This window comes from Tiliqua scincoides, chromosome 11 (assembly GCF_035046505.1).
Source record: "Tiliqua scincoides isolate rTilSci1 chromosome 11, rTilSci1.hap2, whole genome shotgun sequence".
NCBI classification, from domain to species: domain Eukaryota; kingdom Metazoa; phylum Chordata; class Lepidosauria; order Squamata; family Scincidae; genus Tiliqua; species Tiliqua scincoides.
In genome coordinates, this window is record NC_089831.1 from 3,791,534 (window position 1) to 3,816,203 (window position 24,670).

Consider the following 24,670-nt stretch of genomic DNA (forward strand, 5'->3'; position numbering starts at 1 on the left):
GAGAGAGAGAGAGAGAGAGAGAGACAAATGTTGCATACTGTGGAATGTGAAGTTTGGCCTTCAGTCTTAACTGCTAAGCTCCGTACAGAATAAATCCTCTGTACTGACCTGGCTCCATTGTCATCATGCTCAGCTAACAACTGATGTCGTGTATGGAGACGCCAATCCCAGGTGGAACCTTCTGCTGACCTTTCCGATGCAGGTGAGCTGCTTCAGTGTGAAATGGGGGGGGGGGGAAGAAAGCAGGTGACTGCCCTCAGTGGGGGAGTGGCTGACGTTGCTTCTTGCTCCTGATGATCCTGAACTTGGGGGGAGAGATCGGTTCCCCTCCTCTCCACCGTGTTGCAGATTGCAGCCTCTTACTGAGTCAGCAGCCACTGAGAATCACTTTTACTACTAGTTGTAAACTCCCCTCAGCTCAATTCAGAATAGACATTGTTACCAAAACGGCTGTTGTGTTTAGGGGAATTATTACACTGCCCTTATTGGAACCTTAGGGTCGTAGGCTGGATAACAAGACGGCGTAATGCAGAGAAATTCCCTTCAGCTTAAAGAGGAGACTGAGAGAAAGATAACTTTTAATAAAAGATTATAGTTTTATTACAAAAGCACAAAGGTAAACATAATGCACATGGAGAAATGATAAGTGTATGTTTCTTGGTCCTAATACTTGAATCCAGTGTACCTAGCTTTCATGGTGGTTGCGTGTAAAGAGTATTTGGTGCATCTGAGGAAATTAGAAAAAGGAAAGGTTGTAGGAAAGGATTTTAGGGGTCCCTGGTATGCCAACCCCAGCTGCTAACTAAAGATGGGGAGAGAAGGGGAGAAAAAGGAGGGAAGAAGGGAAAGAGTTCCAGGCGCCCCTGTCCTGTAGAGCAGTTGGGGGGGAGTCCTGTAAAGAGGACCCTCTGACACAACACAGATGTGTTGGTCCTTGGAGAGAGAGCGAGAGCATGTGGGAGGAAGCCCTCTCTTAAAAAGGGGTTTGGAGACAGTGCTGAGCTGAATGGTAGCTTGATTACTACCACACAGCAGGGTGCTTGGAGTATGTAAAACATTGAACGAGGATCAGGATGTCAGTTATCAGCAAAATTCAATGGGGTCTATGGCTGGCTTCCTAGATGGGGGAACTTAAACAATACAATGTATCAGCAACACAAGAAGGCAGTTTAAGTTTGCATACAGGACTTAAACAGTGATTGGGTTAAAACAATACAATGAATACAGTAATGTAGGAGACACTTAAACAGTGATTTAAGACACCATAATGTATGGCTATGGGGTGGTGGTGGTTGTGTAACCATGAGCTTGTGGCTTGACCAGAGTTCCTGTGTGCTGGGAGAAGTTTAACCTGCATGATATTTTAGACCATAGTAACATAACCAAATACAGAGAGAAAATCACAACTAAAAGGTAAAAGGGGATTTTCGTGTAACAGCATCAGAAAACAAAAATGGGAAAATAAATGAGTAATTCTGTTTTTCCTCAGCCTGGGGCCAGAATTGTGAATTCCACTTCAGATAATCATCAGCCTCCCTCCTATTTTCTGCAAGCCCCCCCAAACATTCCTGTGTGCACCCCAAATCCCTTCATCCAGAAGCCCATGAGTCCTGCTACTCCACTGCCTTCATCAAAACCTTTCCTCACACCCTCAAAAACTGGGAGGCCTCTATCTCTGATGCCTATTATCATCCAGATTCAGGAGCATTCCAAGCATGGGGTCCTGGAACACATAGGGCTCAATCCTAACCCCTTATGTCAGTACTTTCCAGCACAGACACAAGGGCAATGCAGCTCTGACATAAGGGAACAAACATTCCCTTACTTTGAGGAGGCCTCCATGAGTGACGTCCAACTGCAGGATGCTGTGCACTGCTGTGCACTGTGCAGTCCCATTGACACTGCTATGCCAGTGCTGGAAAGCACTGACATAAGGGGTTAGGATTTTGCCCATAGTTTCCTGATGCCTGACATCCCTCCCGAGTCCTGGAAATTACACCTTCCAGGGTTCCTTGCTGACCAGAAGCTTGGATTACTTTCTGAGCCTAATAATTATTCAGATGGAAAGGCAGCATATAAAGTAAGTAAGTACATCATATAAGAAAGTAGTAAGTAAGTAATTTTCCCAAAAAACCAGCACGCAGTTCATAATGTGACTGAGAATTAGGAGCAGGAGACATTTGCATACCAAACTGAGCAATTATTGCCTACTTTGCAGTAGCAGACCTGCCATTAGCTAGAAGGGGCAAATGTCCCAGGCCCCTTCTAGCTAGCCCTGCATGCCTCTAGGACCATGCGGAAGCCTCTCTGAGGCTCCCGACGGGGTCAGAAACTATGCTTCCAGTTTGCCGTAAGCACACAAGACTGTGGGGAAGCCTCAGGAAGCCTGGAATCATGTGAGACTCTGGAACTTTGCAGTGTGTAGGGGAGGCGGATTCACACGCTGGGGGTGGCATCTCGCAGGTAGTAGTGCCATATGCCCTGGGGGCGGGGCTGGGGAAGTCCACCACTGCTACTTTGGCAACATGTCAAATGTGCAGACCTGGATTCTATTTCTTGCTTATACAAAATCTTGACCATGTTTTTGGACTACTGTCTTTAGATGGGCCATGAGATTGTAGGCAAGGGATGCAATTATCTCCCTAACTGGGAATGTCTTTCCATTACAGTTGCCTTCTATGTATAATCTAGTCCAACTGACTGCTCTGGATGGGTAAGTGCTGACACTTTGGATTGTACCTCCAAGGCCACAACAGGGTCCTGCACACAGAGGTGAACACTCAGCACTGATGTAGCACCTTTCTTAGCATTCAGATATCACTTCTCAGGGCTGGCAAACACAGAACCTCAGTGGCTATTTGGTTTGGGTTTTTGTTTTGCTTTTTTGTTTTTTGTTCATTTTGTTTTTTAAGAGAAAGAAGCTTCCAGATGGGGTCATGTGAAGCAACCAGCTGGGAAGGGATTAAACTACCAGGTCAAAGCTCTGGTAGAGCACCTGTGCTGCATGCGCAGGGGGCTCTGTGACTGAGCTCAGAGCAGCCAAGGGAGCCCTGAGGTGAGATCTGAATCAGAGGCTTCAAACCTGACCAGCTTTCATTCGCAGTCACTCTGGTGCACCAGCTCACACCCTCCCCCCCCCAAGGAAGGGGAAGCAGCAACAAGAAATGCCCCTAAGCACCTCATCTTTTTTGCACAACAGAAGTCCAGGGCTTCCAGGGGAACAAACGACTGCCACCAGCAATGCCACCCCTTTCACATGGTTTCAAAATTGCAAAAAGGTTTGACTATTCATAGATGCCAAGCCCTTCAAGTGGTTGGAGGGCCTCAGAGGACCTCCTCGACATGACCAGAAGGCGCTTCTGGTTTGCTGGTGCTAACTGAAAGTACCTTCCAGTTGCATTCAGGAGATTTCTGAAGTGCGGGGAGGCCATGCAAGACCTCCAGAATTCTGGGCATGGCCCCCAGGTAAGCAATTGTGGCAGCGTGCAAGCCCCCCCCCCATGGATTTCATTAGCTGCAGAATTTGGAATCTGCTGGGGATCCTGAAACAGATCCCCCATATATATCAAGGGCCCACTGTATGTTTCAGGTCAGCGAATATGCTTCTAAGTACAAAGTTAAAATGCGTTACGAGTCTTGTAGATTCTAAAATTTGAATATTTAAAAATGGTTTTCCTGCTTTTTGTTTGCCAACTTCTTCAAGCATTTGAAAAGGAAACCTTTTTTGCATTTTACAAATAATATTTTTAAACAACATTTTGCAGTACTGTTGGGCTTTCCAGGACCCGGCCTCCAAGTCTCACCTAGAGCAAAAATTAAAGTGAATGTTGTCCAGAGGGGATGTTTAAAACCATTTTTTAAAGAGCCTTGAGAACTCATGTTTCTGTAAGCCCCCCCCCCCCAGTGATCCCGTATGGTTTGTTTTCTAGGGAGGAATATGAAACAAGCACTATCTTGGGGACCAACTTTCTCAACCTCTCCCAGATCTCTTCTACAGGGAAGGAACTAAAAGGTAGGAAAGCCCCTTTGCTCTTGTGCATGTCTCCAGGACTGGTAAAGTTCTGTCCCCTTGAACTGGAGAGAGGCAACAAGGACCTGGAGCAGAGAAGCTGGCCTGGAGAGTCAGCCCAGTGGCCAGGTTACTATTCTGAAAGAGCCTGGCAAGTCCTGGAGCTATGTAGCAGGCAGCATTAGTGGACTAGCTGTCTGGAACTACTGATTTAGAGGGCCAGAAGGAGTCTGGGCTGTGAATTAACCTCCAGACATGAGCTGCTTGCTGTTCCCTCTCCTGAGGTCCCAGTGACGCAGAGAATGGACATATTTATTGCGTTTATATCCCACTTTTCTTCCATCAATGTTCATGGTGCTTTCCTGGTGATCACATATCCAGCCCTGCTTAGAGCTTCAGCAAGATAGCTGTACCACGTGCCCTCAGTCAACATTTTTCTTCTCAGACACACTGACTTCTATAGCCTTCTCTATGGTTTCTGCTTCTTGTGGTATCACTTCAGGCTTCCGGAAGATTCTTCCAGGGTCTGCGGCTCTCTTTCTAGCGCAAACTGTCCCTCTTTGTTCTACTGGCAGTGCCTTCCTCCGCAGAGCTGGTGACGGAAAAGTACAGACAATTTCTTACTACAGATAGTTGCCCTAGAAACAGAATCACAAAACCCAAAAGTTTTTCAGCAATTTCCAACTTGCATGGAACACCTGTTGACTTTGTCGGCACACCAATGTGCCATGTCACACCAGTTGAAAATTGCTGCCTCAAACCTTGCCTGTTGGACTGGTTGCCTGTGTGTTTCAGGGTACTATTCAAGGTGCTAGTTGTGATCTTTAGCTCCCTACACAACTCATGTCCAACATTTCTCAAGGATCGCCTCTTCCTCCCCATGAATCTGCCCATTCTGTATGATCTTTAGGGATATCTTCTTGTGGGTTTCACCTCCTTCTATGAAAGGTTGTCTCTGTGGTGGCGCCCTTGGTTAACCTCCTCCAATGCTGCGTGGTGTTTGCTGGTTATGTTCAGTACCTCTAACTCTTTCTGCCTTTTGGAGGGGTGGTGGGATTGAATTTTTGGCTGCTGTTCATTTATGTCTCAATCTTTATGTTTTCAATCACTGTAAACCACAATGAATCATAAGAGGACAGGTATACATCTTAAAATTAAATAAGATGTCAATCCATTTAATCAAATATGAAGAACATAAGAAGAGCCCATGTAGTCATATGAACATATGAAGAGCCAAAGGCCCATGTAGTCCAGCTGTCTGTATCGCACAGTAGCCCACGAGATGCATCAGGGGAAGCACACTAAACAAAAGACCTGCATCCTGTTACCATTCCCTTGCATCTGGCATTCTGAGGTAGCCTACTTCTAAAACCAGGGGGGTCACACAAATCCATCATGGCTTATACCACACGATGGACTTTTCTGCCAGAAATCTGTCCAATTCCCTTGTAAAGTCATCTAGGGCAGGTGCCATCACCATATCCTGTGGCAAGGAGTTCCAAAGTTTAATGACACACTGGGTAAAGAAATATTTTCTTTGTCTGAATTATCTATAGCTTGGCAATATCTACAGTTTGGCACTTCCCCAAATCAGTAGCAGACCTGTACAACTGCTGGTTCAACTGCTTGTTTCACCAGGGCTTGTCAAGCAGAACTTCTCAAAACTTTGTGCCCCCTGAGTTAGTGTCTTTGAATACTGCCCTTAAAAGCACACAGATTGTCCACTGGGCTTACAGGGCTGGTTTTTGTCCCCTTTGCCTCTCTCAAGCTCTTGTTTGTTTCAGGGGATCTCGAGGGTTTTCTACCATGCTTTGGGCCATGCTTCCTGACCCTCTATGGGAGCCCAGAGGAGTTCATAAACTCTGTGGATCCCTTTGAGAAGGAGGATGCTGAGATTGTAAGTCTTTCTCTTGTCTGCTGTTCCACCAAGCCCAGTTTTAAAGAGAGAATGCTTCTTCCCAGAGGCAATAACACTGCAGACCTAAACTTGATTTGAGAACCTTTTTGAATGTGAAAGTATCCAAGTGGCAAAAAAATTCCTTTTTCTATTTCTTTTGTATCATATCTGTAAGTCATTATGGCAAGAATCCAACTGTTCCACCCTTGGTACCGCACTTTAAACATTCCTAAGTGCTTTGATGATGATAATTTATCATAATATTTATATTTTATTATTTAATTTATTTTAGAGATTTGTATCCTATCCCACCTTGTAAAATGAACCTGAGGCAGCTCACAAACCAATATTAAATATCAAAGAAAACACAGCCTGTAGAAACCAGACACAATCTAAAAACAGTAGCTTAAAAGGACCACAATTTGAGTGGTTTAAGCCATTTCTGCCAAACATTGCATATACGCAACAGGGATCAAATGTGGGCTAGGCAGAAATGGGTTAAATACCAGAATTAAAGGCCATGTGCAATAGAAATAGAATTGTCTTCTGTAACCAAGTAAAGACAGGGAGAGAGGAACCCTGATGTTCCTTCGTAGGGAGAGAGTTCTAAAATTGTGATGTTGAGAAGAAACTATCTCTGGTGCCCGCCAGCTAGATCCCGATTCTCAGCTGGCTTCTTAGGCCCAATCCTATGCATGACTATTCAGAAGCATGTCCTATTATAGTCAATGGGGCTTACTCCCAAGTAAGTGTGCATAAGATTGCAGCCTAAACCCCACTGAACTTTTGAGTAAACATGCATCAAGAATCACACTGCATATGTTGGCTTTTCTCTCAAATCCTGAGGGCTAGAATCTTACCTTTCTTAGAACAGCGGGCTGCAGTGCACTAGATCAGCCTTTCTCAAACTATGACTCGGGACCCACTTGGTGGGTGGTGACTCAATTTCTGGTGGGTCCTGCAGGGCCTCCAATGAAAACACAGGTGATGGGAAGATCAGATCACTCATTGCCTCAAGCCCTGAGCTATTCAAAAATCAGAGAGCTGCTAATTGCCCTGCAAACAGCTGAGCTCCTGCAGTTTGAAACTTGTGTAAATATGGGAAGATAAATGTTGGAGCGTCTTTTTTCTGATGTGTGTTTTCCAAGTCCGTCAATGCCTGGTAGTGGGGGGGGGGGGCAGGTGAAAGCTGAGATACAGAACTAAGCCCCCCAAGCCTTGAAGGCTATTCATTAGGGCTGCCTCATTACGAGAAATGGATGGAGTTTTTTAAATAAACAAACAAAATACTACCTGCAAATAAATAAGTAAAATATTTCTTTCCAGATCACTTTTTTTAAAGTCCCATAAAACTAGGTGGGTCCCAATAGAGTTTCATAAAGCTAGGTGGGTCCCAACAGAGTGTCATTTTAAAAAGTGGGACCTGGTGTTGAAAAGTTTGAGGACCACTGCGCTAGAATTATAAGTACATTACATGCAGTGTTTTGCCATCAACAATTTCTAGACCCCCTACTTTTATTGGGTTGACAATCTTAGAGAAAATATCCAGCCTTTTGTGGTTCACAGATCCCTTCTTCAAGGCTGAGGACTTGCCTGTTATGTTTGCCGACAGTGCATTTCTAGACCAAGTGAAGGTGTTTCCCCTGCCTGTTTGTTTTCCATTCATCACCTGCCTCAATGTCTCCTTTTCTGATCTCATGGAACTATTTGCTTCTTATATCTTTTAGGAGGTGGGGGTCGCTTACAGGGGCCGAGTGCTTGTAGAGGTGAGCACCAGCAGGGAGGAAATATCTGCTCCGTATGTAGACAGCATTCCGGAAGAGATGATTACAAAAATGGAGGTAACTAGAAAATCAAATAATGTGCCTGGCATTTTCTTGTTTGCTAAGCATTGTGGGAGAGACTTGGTTTGACAAAGATCTGAGCTTGTCTGTATGAGGCCCTTGAGGACCAATTTGAGTGGCCAGGGTGTCAGGAAGGTGCCAGGGTGCCAAAAAGAAAGAGAGCAAAGGGGGAAGGGAGACTCAGGAGGTAAGGGAGTTCCTTACTTCCCCTTCCATGTCTTGGGTTACAGCTCGCAGCTTTCTCCTGCGACCTGTCAATTGTGTTGTCCATCTGCTGTCTGAAACATAGTGAGAGGGGATGCAAGATAAAGGTTTTTTCAGTGGTCTCAGGGCCAGCCCAAGCCTCTGACCCCCTGGAGATGGGCCAGCTTCCACTCCTCCCACCCCCTGGAGACACATTACTCCAGGTTTCTCAACCTTTTTGGACAGGTTTCTCAACCTTTTTGCTCGTGGCCTCATCCTGAGCCTCATTTATCTCTTTGGCCTCCCTTATAGCTGCTGTTAATATTCTTTTTCCCCCATGTGGTTCCCTGGAAACATGGTGTGGCCTCCCCTAGGAGGCCACATCACCCACATTGAAGACCACTGCTGCAGCCCACACTCTCCACACTTCCTCCACACTTCCTCTTCCACCTGTTCCCGTTTTCCTTTTCAAACCCAAGGAGTGGGGGGAGGAGCAGTGTGGGAAAGTGACAGATGGAAGTCGCTACCCTCTGTCCATCTGTGCCCTGAAGCAAACGCCTCCACTGGTGTCATGAATGGGCCGTTCCTGAGCCATCATGACTACATTGTCATATGGTCTCCCTAACTAAACCCAGCTGTTGATTTATTTTTGTTTTTAAAAAAAATCTGTGTTCACTGGCTGCTGGCTACATTTATTTTATTACAGTGGGCCCTCCTTATCAGCAGACCTGGTCAACTGTGGATTGAAAAATTATTTTTAAAAAGATCCTCAAACCCAGCTATTGCACTGTGCTTGGTCGCCTTGTTTGCCTTGTGCTGGCCTTGCAACTCCATTAACATAAGTTTATGGTCTTCAACCTTTTTTGTGCCACAATCCCAATAAATAGCACAAGAGACTTCACCAATCCCACCCCTCTCCCGATACCCAATCTGTCAACTCCTGCCCCTGTTGCCACCCACCCCATCCCCGCCCACATGTGATAAAACAGTGGATGAAAATCTGTGAATAATTAGGTTATAGCTGTATATGCTATTTGTTCAAATTTCCATAATTTCCTCGTATTAACATCATTTTCTTACTGGACTTGACCAGAATTTATTTTTGTGGGGTTCCAGAACCAAAATTTATGACCAGAATTTATTCATGTTATTTCAGAACCAAATCCCCATGGATAAGGAGAGCCCACTGTACTTCATTTGAGTTCCTTGATTATCTTCAGTCTGTGCACTGAGCCACCTCAAGGGCTGACAGAAAGGCGGGACATATAGAAGGAACAGGAGGGACATCGCCCCCCACCCCAACTCAATTCTTGCTGGCTTTTTGCTTTTGGCAGCGCCACTTGTCCCGGCACCGCTATGGGCTGTGTGCGGTCTTTTACTCCGCTACCATGTTGGCCAATATCAAGGAGCTGATTCAGTTTGAGGTCAGCATTGGGAATTACGGCAACAAATTTGACATAACTTGCAAGCCTTCTTCCTCGACCACTCAATATTGCCATGCTGTATATGATGGTAAGGAACTGTGGCGAGGGGGGGGGCTGATCCCCATCAGAGTAGATCTGGGCTAGATAAGTGGCCTGGCTGTGTGTAGGGCAGCTTCATATATCCATCTGGTGCATCCATAGTTCAATGGCAGACTCCATGCTTTGCATGCAGGAGTTCCCAGGCTAAAGCTCCAGGTGACACAACAGGGTGGCAGGTGATGAGAAAGGCCCCCATCTGAGAACCTTGGGAGCTGCTGCCAGTCTGAGTAGACCACCTTGTGATAAACACCTGACTCAGTGTGGGGGGATATGTTTCCAAAACAGACTTCATGCGAAACCAGGGGTGAACTTGATTCCGTTCCAGGTAACCAATACTACTACCTTCCGTGGTATGACACAAAACCCATGGTGGCCATCAACTCTCTCTGGGAGGACGTCAGCTACCGAATCGCCTGTATGAACACCATGGAGTTCATGCACAGCCGGCTGGTAGGTCCAGGAGCTGCCTGTGTAAGGGAGCAGGCATGCTCAGGGCACACATCCTAAAAGGTGCAATAGAGATGGTTGGTGGGAGAGGGATGTGTGTCTCATGCATGCCTCACATCCAGCATTCTAACAGTGGTCGGTCAGATGTCTCTGGGAAGCTTGCAGGTTCAGCGTGATGGATGTAGCCATCTCTAGCATCAGAGGTATTCTTAGCTGTCATGGTAACAAGCCTACCTTCCATCAGTGAGTCTACCTTGTGTGCAGGTACCTTGTATGCACAACTCAGGAATGGAGGATAATATTTAGACAGAGCATGCTCTTCCCCTTTGACAATTTCTTTGACACATGGATGCATCCCAAAAGCACTAAAGACCCACCTCGTGGTCAGCAGCAGAACTACTGCTCTGCATTTAGAAAGAACTAAATCCTTGGCTCCTGAGATTTAATGACCTCACTGTCAGGGCTGTCCATAGCACAATTTGGCCAATTCAGCTAAATCGGGCCCCATGCTTGGGGGAGGGGGGTCCCGCACAGCTACCAACCCAGCATTGAATTGTCCATGGCAAGGCCTGGCGAGTAGAGCACTGTGTCAGCCCTCCCACCTGCCCTTAGGGTCCATATGGCCCAAAATGTTGGTGGTGACATCATCACGTTACAGCCAACTATTTCTGGGTGCCAGGTTTCATGCATGGTACAATTAGCTCTTGGCTTGCTACGGCTGCATGGTGAGTGGGAGGCGGGCTGCCAGGAGGGCCCCGTGTGCAAATGCTCCACATTGCCCCCCACTCCTGGGGCCGACCCTGCCTGTGATCTGTCTGTTTTAAAACTGACCTCCCTGGCTGTAATACAGACCTGTAAGTACGGTTTGTGGGATGCCCAGCTATAGATATGGTCTTTCTCCTCTCACAGAAAAAAAATCTGGATGCTCTTAGAACAATCAACACTGCCAATGAATCAGTTGTGGATGTTTGGAAGAAACTTCAGAGAGAACTGGTGGAGGACTGCAAGTGAGCTGAGGAGAGGGGAGGGAGCTTGGCCAGGGTTGTGTGGGGCCATGAAATCCATCTTTGCCTGGGTACGTCACCCTCTTTTTAAGGGACAGCATTATACAGGCTGCGTTTTCCACAGATCAAAGGGTGCTTGTCTGGAAAGCAGCTCCTCCAAAAGCAAACAGCAGTCCCTTGTCCACACCCCATGGCTGCTTTTGGCAGCCAATGGGGGGGACGACGACTTCAGACTTCTGATGCCTTCACATTCAGAGTTCCTAAGTGCTTCTCTTCCATCTCCCCAGAACAAGTGAGAATTAACTAATCACCAACAGATCATTTAAGCCAGTGCCCAAAGCGAGGAAGCCACTTCAGCTAGTGAACTTTGCCAAAGCCTAGATGTGACTTTTTTCTTCACTTGACATAACACAGCAGCATTCCTGTTACAAGAAAGAGTAAGTCAAACCCAGGTGGACATGGGTTAGCATCAAGGCCTAGACCCAAGAGCTGCTTAAACAGTGGGCCTGGCCTGAACACCTACTTGATTCTGGGCTTCCCTTGGTTTGGTCCCAGAACCTCTTTTCAGCCCTGCCACTTGTGAAACATCACCAGTGCATGCTTAGAGTGTCTTTCACCAGGGTAAGTGTCACCACACCAGGCCTCCATCCTAGGAAAGCTTGGGCGCCCATGCTTTTCATTAAAGAAATGAATGTAGGGAGATGTTGCGAGCATTCAAAGTGCTTGAAAGAGGGAATACTGCCATTTGAACACTTGCAGGAAGAACTGAGACAAACCCAGGCCTGTTTGAAAAGGCTGGAGCTTTTGTGAGCAATCAAATCAACTGCTCTCCAACTGCTCTCCAAGGACCCAATTCCTCCTCTCTGTTCCACTTGCCCCAAAGCAAAGTGTTCAGCTTTGGGGGTGAGTGGGGGCCAAATCCTATTCAATTTTCCTGTGCCGGTGCTGCTGTGTCAGTGGGGTATGCAGTGCTTCCTGTGTTGGGGAGGCAGTCACAGAGGCCTCCTCAAGGTGTGGGAGCATTTGTTCCCTTACCTTGGGGCTGCATTGTGGCTGTACTGGTGCCAGAAAGTTGGATAGGATTGGGCCTAAGGCATCAGGTGCCTTCCTTTCCTGCTGACATCATTTCCTGGTGGAGACTGGGACTAAGAATGACCAGTTCCAGAAACTCCAGTGGGAAGTTACTTCATTTGCACCTGGGAAAGAGCCCTTCTTCTGGTTGGAAATGATGGAAATATCATTCATTTCCAAACAGGTGTTCGAAGAGTGGGATTACTGGTCCCAATTTGCACTAGGAAAGTACTGCTGATACTTGGAAGCAACCAACTTTCCCAACTGTGAAGGTTCTGCATTTTGCTTTGAGGGAAGGCAACAGGAAGGAGGCAATGCCAGTAGCAGTCTCTGGTCTTCATTTAAGCCTTGATTTGCTCACTCACAAAAGGCTCACACTTTTGGGAACACTTTCAAGGCTTTGTGAGCATTTGAAGCCACCACTCACAAAGACCTGAGCTTTGGCACTTGCTTGGAACATGTGTAAAAGTTTCCCCCACCCCCGTTTTGAGCAGGGTACCTGTGTGTACCAAATAGCATCTGTAGGCTGCTAGATTTTTCTGCTCAGCTGCACCCCCAATGCATCCCAATCCCCACCCTGCCTATACCCAGGAATGCCCATTTTCAAGATCTGTACCCCCAAATTCAGCACTGCACCCAGCGACCATGTTGCATGGGCCTGGCATTTTGCTGCCTGAAGCCGCGCACCAAATAGCACCAGTGTTTCCCATAATAGTTCCCAGTTCTATGCTGAGTCCTTCCATGGCTAAGCAGCAGCAGGGTGGCACCTCTGGAAGTTTGGTAATGGCTGCACACATCATGCCAACTTCTGGGTAGTCATGCTCCGAGCTGCACAGAAGCAGTGAATGGCACCCCCAATTTCATTCTCTCCATTCTCATTCTCTTCTTTCATTCTCTCTCTTTCATTCTCTATCAGAAAAGGAAGAAAGAGGGTGAGGGAAAGCAGTGAGTTTCCCTGCAGGCCATACCTGGAGAGAGTGCTGGGTGGGCTACCAACTGTCCCAAGTCTGCCACTTGAAGCAGCCCACTTTGTAATAAGGCCAGCCTTGGCCATGCAGGATAATTGGCCTTCCAGGGCCTTCACCCTTGCCTTGCCACTGAGAGTGCTCAACTTCCTTTGCCTGCTCCATACACAGGAAGCCTTTTCCTGCCTTGGACGGCCAAGCACCCGCCACAGTTCTGGATCACCAGTTGAGGAAACTGCGCCTCCGTCTCCTTCAGCAGATTGGCAAAGCCGCCGATAAAACCAACGCCAAGATGCCCCTGTCAAAACTGATAGCCAAAGCAGAGAAATGGCTCCAGAAGATTGCCTCAGTCACTCCAGAGGTATAACCATGACCCCAGCATGTTGCCTGGCCACCATAATTCCTCTGATGTGCTTAGCGTCAGCCCTCTCCATGCTCCCCAGCCAACAGCACTCTGCCTTGAAGGAGAGAGGAAGTCAGATGACTCAAGAAAGCCAATCCAGTGTCATTGCCACTCTTTCAGTCTGAGCACTATTGCATTCCTTGCCTGCCCTCCCCACCCTCCTGCCTGAGACACTTTCAGCATAAATACTTCTGTTAGACACAGTTTTCCATCTGCAAGGTGGGAATGCTACTGCCCTACTTCACAGGTGTGCCCTGTGGATGGAAGAAATGGGCATGGTGGAAATTCATACAGCACCATCCATGTGCATAGCTCTTTACAAAGTACAAGAGAACAGATCATCCCATCTAGAAAATGACACAAAGGGGACAGCAGGGAAAGGGCTCTGAATGGGAAGAACATGTAATGATAAAACGTGTTCTGCAAATAGCAGACAAAAACACAGTGACAATTGGTGACTTCTGACCCACCCAACCCCCACCTCTCTGCTGCCCTTAGATGCAGATCAGCATTCCGGACGTGATGATCTGGATGCTGTGTGATGACAAGCGTATGGCCCATGCCCGTGTGAAGGCACATACGATCATGTTCTCCAAAGCCGGCCCCCACGCCAAAGGGAGACTCTGCGGGAAGACTCAGACCATCTTCCTGAAGGTAGAAACATGCTTGCAACTTCACTTATTGACCCCAAGGAATCAAAGCATCAGGGGCCCTGCTCCTCAATGGGACTCTCATCATGCCCCTCACCCCTGCTGCTCTTAGGAGCTGTCAGACTTCACCTGGGTCAGCCCTGGGGCCGGAAAGCTCACCCATCACTCAAGTGAGCACCTGCAGACTGATGACAGAGCTCTGAAACCAGAACTTTGTAGAGCCTTCTGTGTCCTTTAGGTTAGCTAATGGTATTATTAATTAATATTTATATACCGCTTTTCAGCAAAAAGTAGTTCACAAAGCGATTTACGTACCAAAACAAATCAATAAATCAATAAATGGCTCCCCTGTCCCCAAAGGGCTCACAGTTTAAAAAGAAATGGAGAAGAGACACCAGCAAGAGCCACTGGAAAAGACACCATGCTGGGGTGAAGAGGGACAGTCCCTGTTAAATATAAGAGGACATCACTTTGAAAGGTGCCTCTGCCCAATTAGCTGGCTTGCCCCTGAGGCCAACTGAACCAACTCAGGTGGGGCGGCGGTGTAAGCAAAGGGTGCCTGCCTGCCTCCAGTGCTGCTCTTCCTGTTCTGAACCCACCACTCTCCCCCACACTTCCTCTTCTGCTGCTCCCTGCTTTCTTTTTGAATCCAAGGGACAAGAAGTGACCAAGGCAAGGTCTGGTGCACCAATGGGAAAAGTAAACTTCTTGTAACTGGGAAATGATTTAGTAAAACTATTGATTTTTTTTTTTTTTGTAATTTTTGCCCTAGCACAGGGGCACCTTAGGCACGGGGCCCAATTCGGAGCAACGGGTCCAATTGGCTTAAAGCCAGCCCTGAATACAGAGGGGTGTGTGTGTGTGTGTGTGTGTGTGTGTGTGTGTGTGTGTTACTCTCTTGCTGTATCTTGCACAGGGCATGCAAAGCAAAGCAAAGTACACTGTGATCCCTGCTCTGCTCCGGGTGCGGATGTGGCTTGGGAAGCTGGCAGACAGCATGGAGTTGATGAAATACTGCGAAGGGACCATCCTCGTCTATGCTGAAATGGTGAGACAAGACAACTTCAGAAGGACAAGACATGTCCTGCAGAAGACCTCGGTCCAAGTGGCCTTGGGCTAGTCACTCTTTCTCAGCTTAACCTTTCTCACAAGGGTCATTGAGGGTCTCACATTGTATCATTGAGGATACAATGGAAATGGAAGAAATACAGCATCCAAATAAGAGAGGGAAGAGGGAAAGGTGATCAATGCCAGTCATGAGCTGCTGAGGATGGCTATGTCTCTGCTCTTTTCAGTATGAAAACCAAAGGAAGATGCATGGGATGTGGGGGACCAGAAACCTGATGCAGCACCCCATGTTTTCAGATGTCACTGGGAAGGTCAGCCTCCCCAAAGACAAATTTCACCCACCAAAGGGCTGGCAGTGGGATGAAAATTGGACTGTGGAGCCCCAAAGAAGGTGTGTTTATGTTTGAACAAAATCAACCAACAACCACTCAGTATTTGGCAGCTTCTTTTCTGTTCTCTGTTGTCTGTGTGCACTATACTCATTTCTCCCTCCCTTGGGTGGGAGACTGTAAACTATAGCTACAACAGCAAACCCGGAATATAGCACACATACAAAAGCACATTCCTATCAGACACGAATGTGAACAGTGCACAAAGCGGTTCCTTTAATTCAGAAATGCTCTCAGGTAAGAGTGATTAAAAATAAATGAGTTCAAAGCAACACAATTCAGGGGACACCACAGAACTGATGCATTTCAAACCCCAGAAGAACCTGCCATTCAAACTTCAAAGTAACATGAGAGCAAGTCATGGATCCCTGACAGACAGGCTGTTTGCAGTTTGAAAGAGAGAGAGAGAGAGAGAGAGAGAGCTGAGACCAGGTTGAAAGTGCGTCATCTGTTTTGGGGGTTTGATCTGGGCTAGCAAATCCACAGCTTTGTAGGAGTGTAGAAAGCCCTGCACCCCCTTTTACGGCTCTGCTTGCAACCACCACCCCTTCACACACAGAAAAATTAAATTTATCATAATTTATTAGATTTATTAGAAGGTTTATTAGAAATTTATTAGGTTTATTATTTATAGTGAAGATTGTGGGTTGTTGCTTTTGTTGCTGGCTGCAGGCAATTCATTCTCTGCCCTCTCTGGTGGTCCATGGGGAAGCATGCTGGAAGTAATCAAAGGCAATCTTTGTTTTCCTGAGACTTTGTGGACCACTTTTCAGCGTCTCATGGACCACCCGTGGTCCTCAGTCCACAGGTTGGAAACCAGTGCGCTAGAGCAAAACAGAGCCGTATGCCCAGAAGGCCTTCCTGGAGTACTCCCAGAAGTTTTATACCTCTGTTTTGCTCTAGTGGCCTGGAATGGCTCAGAAAGGGGAGGGGCCACTTGCACAGCATGGTGAGGCTCCCTAAAAAACTTAGTGTTTTGCACTCCTTCAGCCTTCAGCCAGTGTTTTGTTTAATCAGTATTTTGTTTAATACAAATCAGCATCCTGATTATTTCAAAGAACTCCGATACCCAACAGAATTGCCCTAGGAATTCTTATCACTCGAAGACTTGCGGGGCCGTGGAATGCTGTATCCTGGTTGTCTGAATATGAGACACCCCAAAGCACAACCTCTTCTCTCCTGTTTCACTTTTCACCAGGCTCTTGCTAGATACAGAGACAAACCACACGGAGGTGCTAGAGGAAGTGTTTGAAAACCAAACCCGACAGCCTGGGCACGACTGGATGTCTGCCCCGATCCCCTACAGCAATGTCGTGAGTGAGGAGAGCAAGAATGCCTTTGTGTATTAAAATCAGTGTTTGGTGGTGGCCGTTGAGAAATATGGGCCCTTGTGTTTCTGGACGGGTAGCGGTGCCTCTCCTCCTGCCCAAGACCTCAAAATGGTCATGGGATCCTCTTGTTTCACCTCTAGTCCTACCTGGGTCCTCTGAGACATCCAGAACTGCCATTTTTGATATTGTGGTTGAGTCTTCATTGCACACTTGTTTTGCTCAGAGCTCTCTCTGTTCCAGAGTGGCAATCCTGTCTTGGCGATGGAAGAGACGGTGTGTCCTCCAGGCTGGTACTTCGTAGAAGACTGGAATGTTGAGGTCAACCGGGCGGTGGATGATGCTGGCAAGTCTCCAGTTTGGCCTTGGACTTGTTCCAGAGAGACAAGATTGTGTACTTCCAGGGGCTGTTCCTGGAATCTTACGAGAGCACATTTCCTTACAAATCTCATGGGAGGGTTTCGAGCAAAGTCTGGATGTTCACCTGGCAAGGATGCCATAGCACTGAGCAGGGGGTTGGGCTAGATGACCTCCACAGTCCCTTCCAACTCTAATGTTCTGTAACCCTAGGTTGGGAGTACGGTGTGGGTATCCCACCAGCCGTCATCCCCCAATCCTGGCATGCAGCTGAAAAGACCTACCACACTCACCGTCGTCGCCGCTGGCTCAGGAAACGTTGCCGGAACCTGAACGCCATTAACCAACAAGCCCACATGGCCAAGTTCCTTCAGCTGGTAATCAGCACTGACCTCCTGCTACTCCAGACAGTGCATCAGAATTGATCCATGAAACTAACTGCCACAGGATTTGGTGACAGCCATTAGCCAAGATGGTTCTGAAAGGGGAATAAGACAAATTCATGGAGGAGGAGGAGAGGTCTATTAATGGCTATTAACCATAAAGATTATGAAACCTCCAGGTTCAGAGAGAGTCTACCTCAGTTGCTAGGGAGTAACAGCAGGAGATGTTTTTGCTTCCATGCCCTGCATAAGGGCTTCCCAGAGAATGGCATCTGCAAAAAACCAGCTGTGCCCTTCTTATGTTCTTAATGCCTGGGCTTTTGAACAAACACTAATTCACAGACAATACAGGAGTTAAACAAGGAGCCATAGCAAATGCCTCTTCTTACCTCTTGGGACTTAGTGATGCAACAAATATTTATCCTGTTTATACTAATAGCAGCTGTGCCCTCCCTTCTTCCCACCCACCCCTTTCCCAAAGAATCCTGGAAATTGTAGTTTGCTGAGAATGCACTGCTAGAGATCTTTGGATCCCCCTCCAAAGACCCACAGAATGGGTTTGCTGAACAAGTTGAGCTCTGTGGGGCAGCTAGGATTCTTGGGTTGATTTCAGTGTTACACTCCCCATGTGCTGAAGCTCCTTCCCCACCTGGGACACTGCCCTACACACAGCTGGTCTAAGACCTCCTGGGGTCTGAGGCAGGCAGCATGCCTTTCCTGGTAATACACCAGCCTCGAAACCACCACCATCACCCCTGTGCTCCTTGAAATGGAAGACAAAGAATGGGACAGAGTGGAGTAAAAGGGGGAGGGGAGTGGAGGGTAGAGCACTTTCCATCTCTCTAGTCCACTGCTCTCTTCTCCTCCACCCTTCCTCTTCTGCTCCTTCCACCTCTTCCTTTTTTAACCGTAGGGAGAAGGAGCAGTAGAGCTGAGTGGGTAGGCAGTTGGAGGTTCCTCCTACTAATCTGCCACCCAACCGCCTCAGTGATGGGCCAGCCACACTGTGGGCATAATTTTGAAGGCTCTCTCTGGTGAACACAAGCTTCATTTCAAGGACTGTGGGTGTAGTTTGGGCATGCATGAAAGCACATGTCTCAGGATGCACTCATATCTTTTCAAGCTGCTACTAACTTGTTGGTTAGTAGGCACATTGCCTACACACAGGCACATTGCTTGGCAGAAATGGACATGAGTCAGTCTGGCTGTGCCCCTCAGGTCCTGCTGAATATCTCATGATTCCTACCCACAGGTGCTATCTCATTTCCCCCAAAAGAACAAATGGTTGGATCTTCCATCTCCATACCAGCATGTAATACATAATTGTCAGTTCTCAAAGATAACCAGTGAGTTCATCCCTTTGTTTCACAAGTCCATCCATTTGTCTGCATGGGTTATCCCCAAAGCCCTTCATTACCTCTCTTTCTTTCTGATGAGCTCATCTTCCAATCAGCTCAAATTCAACAGTCCAAACTGTTCTTTCAGATATAGATACATTTGTCATCCATGATTTTAACCTTCCATATACTTGTCTCAGGAATATAACAAAAGTATGGTAGCTACAGGGTGTGGTGTGGTAAGAATTGCAGGCACCAGAACACTCAGTGTAACCAGCCATTTGCCATCGGAGTGAATCTGGGCAAGGTGTTGTGGGAGGGGCAGGTTAAAGGTGCATTGGGGCACCTGCCATGCCGTACCCCCTGTAGCTACACTACTGCTCAAAATTCAGACTTACTCCAGCAATATAATAAACCAACCATCTAACCATCTCCCAGTGTTGCTGAGCTGTAGGATATACTCAGGTGGTCTTCACAGACCCCCCCCCCCAGAGATGCCATGGGTGAGCCATCAGGATTGGGTTGAACATTCTGAGCATGAGATGCTGAGTACAGCTGTTGATCCTGAGCTCATTCCTGTTCTCTGGCTTTTTCCAACCACCTTCCTGCAGCATTCGGACAGGAAGACGGAAGAAGGAGAGGTCTGGGAATACGCTCCCCTTTACGGCTGGAAATTCCACCTGCAACAGAATTTCAAAGATGTTTTTCGCCGGCGATGCTGGCGCAGGAAGCTCACGCCTGTGGCTACAGACCATGTGGTGGCACCCATTTTCCTCTTGGAGGGCTCACTGGTAAGATTAGGCGGGTGCCAGAGACACTGTCTCCCTTGGCTGCAGCATGGCTGCCCTGCTGACCTGCTAAGGGGCTAAGTTGCATGTGTGACTGCAACTGGACGACAGAAAATGGTTTAAAGCAGGGGTGCCAAACATAAGGTCCATGGGCCAAATGCAGCCCCCAGGAAGCAATTTCTCTGGCCCCCCAATTTCTAATTGGGCTCTCCCAGTATCTAATTGGGCTCTCTCATATCTTGAAATTATGAACCAGATTTGCACATTTTCTCTTCTGTCATTTGCAGCTAATGAGTTTCTATGTGAGAACAATGTGAGAACTTATTTCTACCATCATCTGCTTAATGATGTCACTTCTGTCCCTGAGCAGTCACCATGAATTTTAGTTGGCCCACTATATGAAACGGGTTTGACACTCCTGGCTTGTCAAGGGAGGAACTGGGGGCCATGTTGGGGGAGGGAGGAGGTGGATCCAGTTGCAGTCACACATGCAACTTAGCCCCTATTTTTCTGCCCACCTCATCCCCTGACTTGCACCAGTTATATAGCTGGCATAGGACTGAAGAGACCTATAGGCGATCTGGCATCTTATCTGAGAGCAAGTAAAAAATACTTTTACTTGCCTTCTGCAGGTTATTCGATTGCCCCCTCACCATAGCATGCAGGGCCGCTTCTGTTGGTGTGTCTGCATGCTGCAGGGTGGCAGGAGATGAATTGGGGCATAAGACTGCGGTTTTAGGAGTAGGACACTCAGTGTCATTGTACTGCCTATTTGCAGATGCCATATGCATGTGTCGATGAGAAGACTAGAAAAACCACGTCAGGTTGTGCAAAACAGCAAGATCAAAAGCGACAGAACAAACAAAATTGTGCAAAATTAAAATGAATTATGCAACTTGGAATGGTGTGGAATGGGCTTAATTTCCATTTTTTTGTTTGTGTTTGTTTTTTTCCTGTTTGTTTTTAAACCAAGGGCATTTGCCCAGCTCTGAACATAACATGCCAGGCTTACGGCTGTCTTCTCTTCAGGGGGTGGAATTTGAGAAGGAACAAATGGAAAAGGAGGCAAAGAAGGAAGATGACAAGAAGAAGGACAAGAAGGATGAAGAGAAGGAGAAAGCGAAGGAGGAGGAGGGGAAGGAGGAGAACAAGGAGAGAAAAGACCTAGCGCGGATGTCCTCTTACCTCCTCAAGATGAACACCCCGCTGGTCTTCTGTCTCTTCAAAGGTGAGTGACCCACTTCAGTGAGACCTCAGCCAAGTTGGAAGGAGCCGATGCTTCTCACTTGAAAAAGTGAGTTTTCAAGTTACATGACCAGTTACATGACCAAGGCCAGCAGAATAAATGTCATGCAAGTGGCTTAGGCTGCAATTTTTTTTTTAAGTTTTCTTTTTATCCTGGATAAGATCTCCGAGTGGAAGCTGCAAGAAATCTGGAGCCATAAGACCAGTGGACTCTGGACACCACTCCAAATTACAAATCTCCTCTCCACCGATAATTCTAGTTTCTGCTCCCCAAATAATTGGGTTTCAACACACAAAAGTGCCTTTGCTTAATTTTTTTATAACAATCTGTGTGTCTTTCTTTTGGACTGACATTAACTTGTTATTTTTTATTGTCATTTTTCTAAGCTGCCTTATAGTCCTTTATTTTGCCAATGGTTGGGAAACAACTGAATGGATAATTTGATTCGTCCTGTATTTTAAAAAAGTAGGGTATTTAATTGAGGGGGAGAACTGCTTAATTACTTCACTGTGGGGGAGTTTTAAAGCATATTTTAAGCAACAATAGAGGAAAACGGTCTTTTTTCAGATCCTGTCTATTACCAGCTGCGCTGCTATATTTTCCAGGCAAGGGACCTTGCAGGAAGCCCTACTAAGAGCTCTGCAGGTACGGGACATAAAGAAGAATCCCCTCTCCTCTTATTTCTTTCCTTCCTGGTCACCTACACCACTCTGAGGCTGCAATTCTATACACACTTTCCTGGGAATAAGTCCTACTGAATACAATGAATTTTTTTTCTCTTAGACATGCATAGGATTGCTCTGGAGTAACTTCAAGGAAGGGTGGAATAAAATGAAATAAATAAAAATGGAGACCCCCTATATCAAGTGTATCTTTTCTCTTTCTCTCTAATTGACCTAATGGGAGAGCAAAGGCAATTTAGATCAGGAAAGTGTCATAAGAGAAAGGTTTAGATCTCCCAGCTGCATCTCTGACCCAGTTTAATTTGGGGAGCTTCCATGACTGCTGTGGCATAAAGAGAAAAAAGAAGGAAAGTGATCAGATTGCAGTTCTAAAGGATTGCATCAACTTTGGCCCTGAAAGCCTTGTGCTATAATTGTGAAACAGGCCCAAGGCCCACATGGCTGTGCTTTCTAAATCATGGTTCAGTGTGGTGGTTTTCCTTGTGATAACGTATTAGTTATTGTAAGGGAAGCACAACAAATGCAATTTAGTCTTGAATGGTCACTTGGAGCCTGCTGGTTTTCCCCCAACCCCCTCCTAAAGTACCCAGAAATCCCACCCCTCTACCTGAATTTGGGAGCATTTGTACCGTAGAGGGGTATATTGGTTTTATACTTGTATGACTGCCAGGGCTTCACCCAGAGAATCCTGGAAAATGTAGCTATCCTGGGAAATGTAGGTAGGTGTGGCTGCTGCAGATTCTCTGTTAGTGGTCCTTAGACACCCCACCCCTAAAGCTGTCAATCCCAGAATTCACTGGGGAGAGAAGGAGAGATTGAGAGAGAGAGGATGGAGATCCACTCAGTGCCATTTTGCAAAAGCATTGGAACATGCGAGTGGCTGGTGAACCCGCCCATTTGGGTCTTCTTGATCACCTTTTGACACTTCCTTCCTCATAGATCCTTTGGCCCATGTTTCCTTTGTTCACATGAGCCAATGCACCCGGACCCACTACAGCACACTTCACCCCTGCTGGGACGAGACTCTCATCTTTGAAAACATCTTGATCTACGGACACCCTGAGGCCACCGAGCGGGATCCCCCCATTGTGGCATTGGAGATCTTTGACTGCGATGCAACTGTACGTGAGTTTTCTCAAGGACTCACAAAAATGAACAAGCAGCAAGAAAAACATCAAGCCTTGCTGAGAACATCAAGACTCAGTCTGACTATTAGAGTTAGGGTTAGGATTACAGCACAATCCTATCTTGCACTAGAACAGGCAGCCCAGGTGGCCTGCACTGTATCCAATGCAAGATAGGGCTCCGAAGTGGCTCAGCCAGAGGTAAGGGGAAACTTACCTTTTGGGTATCCCAATGGGTATCCTCGGACTTGCACCACCTCCTGAGAGGGCATAAGTTTGAGGAGAGTGGAGCAGCTTGAAGCCGCTCTGTGCCGCTCGGGAATGGGGGTTGGAATCTGGCATAAGAGCTGGGTTCCAGCCCTACTTCCCACTCCCTGACTGCCTGTCCCTGGGACCTCCCTCCCACCTCCTCCCCACCCACCCAGAGCTCAGCCAACGCAAGGCTCCCCAGCAGAGGCTGGATTCAGCCGCTGCAGTTCAGCGCATGTCCCTACGCTACCCCAGCCAACTCACCAGAAGGCAATCTACCACTTGAGACAACCACTGCTTTCGACCTCATGGACCTCATGGACCTCTAATGAAGTGAACATTCAGCTCCTCATCAGAGGTGCCTCTGCTATACCATAAATGTAGAAAGCTATTCCTGAGCGTGCCCCCAATTTTTGATCCATCCACTTTTGAATGGCTATTTCATAACCTGCCAGAGCACCCATAGCCACTGATGCATAACATGGGATCAGTGGCATAGCTAAAGTGCAAAGCACTAAGTTTTGCAGGGAGCCTCACCACAGCAGGCAAGAGGCTCCTCTCCCTCCCTTTCAGGGCCATTCCAGGTGGTGGGAGGCATACACCTGGCTCCAAAGGGGAGGGGGAGGGACCACTTGCATGCTACAGTGAAACTTCCTGCAAAACTTAGTGCTTTGCACTTAGGGGGTCCTCTAGCTACACCACTTGCATGGGATGACTTTTCTTGTACTCTGGAGCACCTGAGGACCTCACATTTCTTCTTCCTTACAGGGTCACTCTAACTTTTTCATGGGAAGGAGCCTGTGTTCCCCAACTGTGTGTCTGGATCTCAACTTGAGAAAACTGCCACCTCTCAGCAAGCATGTCATCATGCGAGAGCAGAAGGAGTCAGGGCACCTCCTGGCTGCATTTGAGCTTCTGTTGGACAAGAGGGTAAAAAGTAGACCTTTCACCAGGTTGTCCATGAAGCCCCAGAAAACCTTCTGCAGCTCAGCAGCCCATTACAGAGATCATATTTTAAGAACATATTCAGGGCTGGTCCAAGATCTCCTGGCTCCTGTGGTGGCATGTCAAATGCTGCCCTCCCTTGCCTGATGATTTGCCTACTCTTCCCAGTCCCGGATTGGAAAAGGAAGAGGGAGATGGAGCAGAACAGGAAGTGTGGAGGAGAGGAGAGTAGACAAGGTCATTCAGATATGCACTCATCTACCACTCTCCTCCACACTTCTGTTTTGTCCCCCTGTTTCTTTTGCAGGTAGCAATGGCTTTGAAATGAACCCAAGAACCCAAGCATGTCCTCTATCATTGAACCCTGCAGAAGCATCACTAGGCTTGGTGTCACCCAGTGTGCCAACTGTGTCACCCCCATGGGTGACCTCTGATGAAAATCTGTACATCCTGTTTGATCAGGGGAGGCAAAGGGGCAAAAGTGCACTCCTGGTGTGAAGTAATGATTTTTTCCTTGCTAGTCCTTTTTTTAAAAAATATGGTCTGCCTCCAAGCAAAGGCACAGAGCAAAAAACTCAACCCAATTCACGATTTGGACTTCTTCACCTTGTCTCTGCAGGACGGGAGTTTGGGAAAGCACCCCCCTCCTGCGTGGAAGGATGGAACCTACACGATCCCGAAAGGAATTCGACCCATCTTGAGGCTGATGGCCATTGAGGTGAGCGCAAAATCCATGTGAACACCCTGATGGTAGAGTTCAGTTTCCTCTCCCAGTTC

At 47.2% G+C, this 24,670-nt stretch overlaps 1 protein-coding gene across 1 annotated transcript in view; it reads left to right on the forward strand.

Moving 5' to 3' along the window:
- FER1L5 (fer-1 like family member 5) overlaps window positions 1–24,670 on the forward strand; it is a 65,315-nt gene that overhangs the window by 15,432 nt on the left and 25,213 nt on the right. Inside the window, exons 11-29 of the mRNA XM_066639645.1 lie at window positions 3,905–4,012; window positions 5,794–5,906; window positions 7,634–7,747; window positions 9,268–9,445; window positions 9,782–9,906; window positions 10,813–10,910; window positions 13,115–13,304; window positions 13,845–14,000; window positions 14,913–15,044; window positions 15,292–15,455; window positions 16,652–16,766; window positions 17,025–17,127; window positions 17,352–17,515; window positions 19,470–19,649; window positions 20,676–20,874; window positions 21,460–21,537; window positions 22,515–22,696; window positions 23,717–23,878; window positions 24,513–24,611. Of these exons, the coding sequence (XP_066495742.1) occupies window positions 3,905–4,012; window positions 5,794–5,906; window positions 7,634–7,747; window positions 9,268–9,445; window positions 9,782–9,906; window positions 10,813–10,910; window positions 13,115–13,304; window positions 13,845–14,000; window positions 14,913–15,044; window positions 15,292–15,455; window positions 16,652–16,766; window positions 17,025–17,127; window positions 17,352–17,515; window positions 19,470–19,649; window positions 20,676–20,874; window positions 21,460–21,537; window positions 22,515–22,696; window positions 23,717–23,878; window positions 24,513–24,611 (2,660 nt within the window). The remainder of the gene's footprint in view (window positions 1–3,904; window positions 4,013–5,793; window positions 5,907–7,633; window positions 7,748–9,267; window positions 9,446–9,781; window positions 9,907–10,812; window positions 10,911–13,114; window positions 13,305–13,844; window positions 14,001–14,912; window positions 15,045–15,291; window positions 15,456–16,651; window positions 16,767–17,024; window positions 17,128–17,351; window positions 17,516–19,469; window positions 19,650–20,675; window positions 20,875–21,459; window positions 21,538–22,514; window positions 22,697–23,716; window positions 23,879–24,512; window positions 24,612–24,670) is intronic.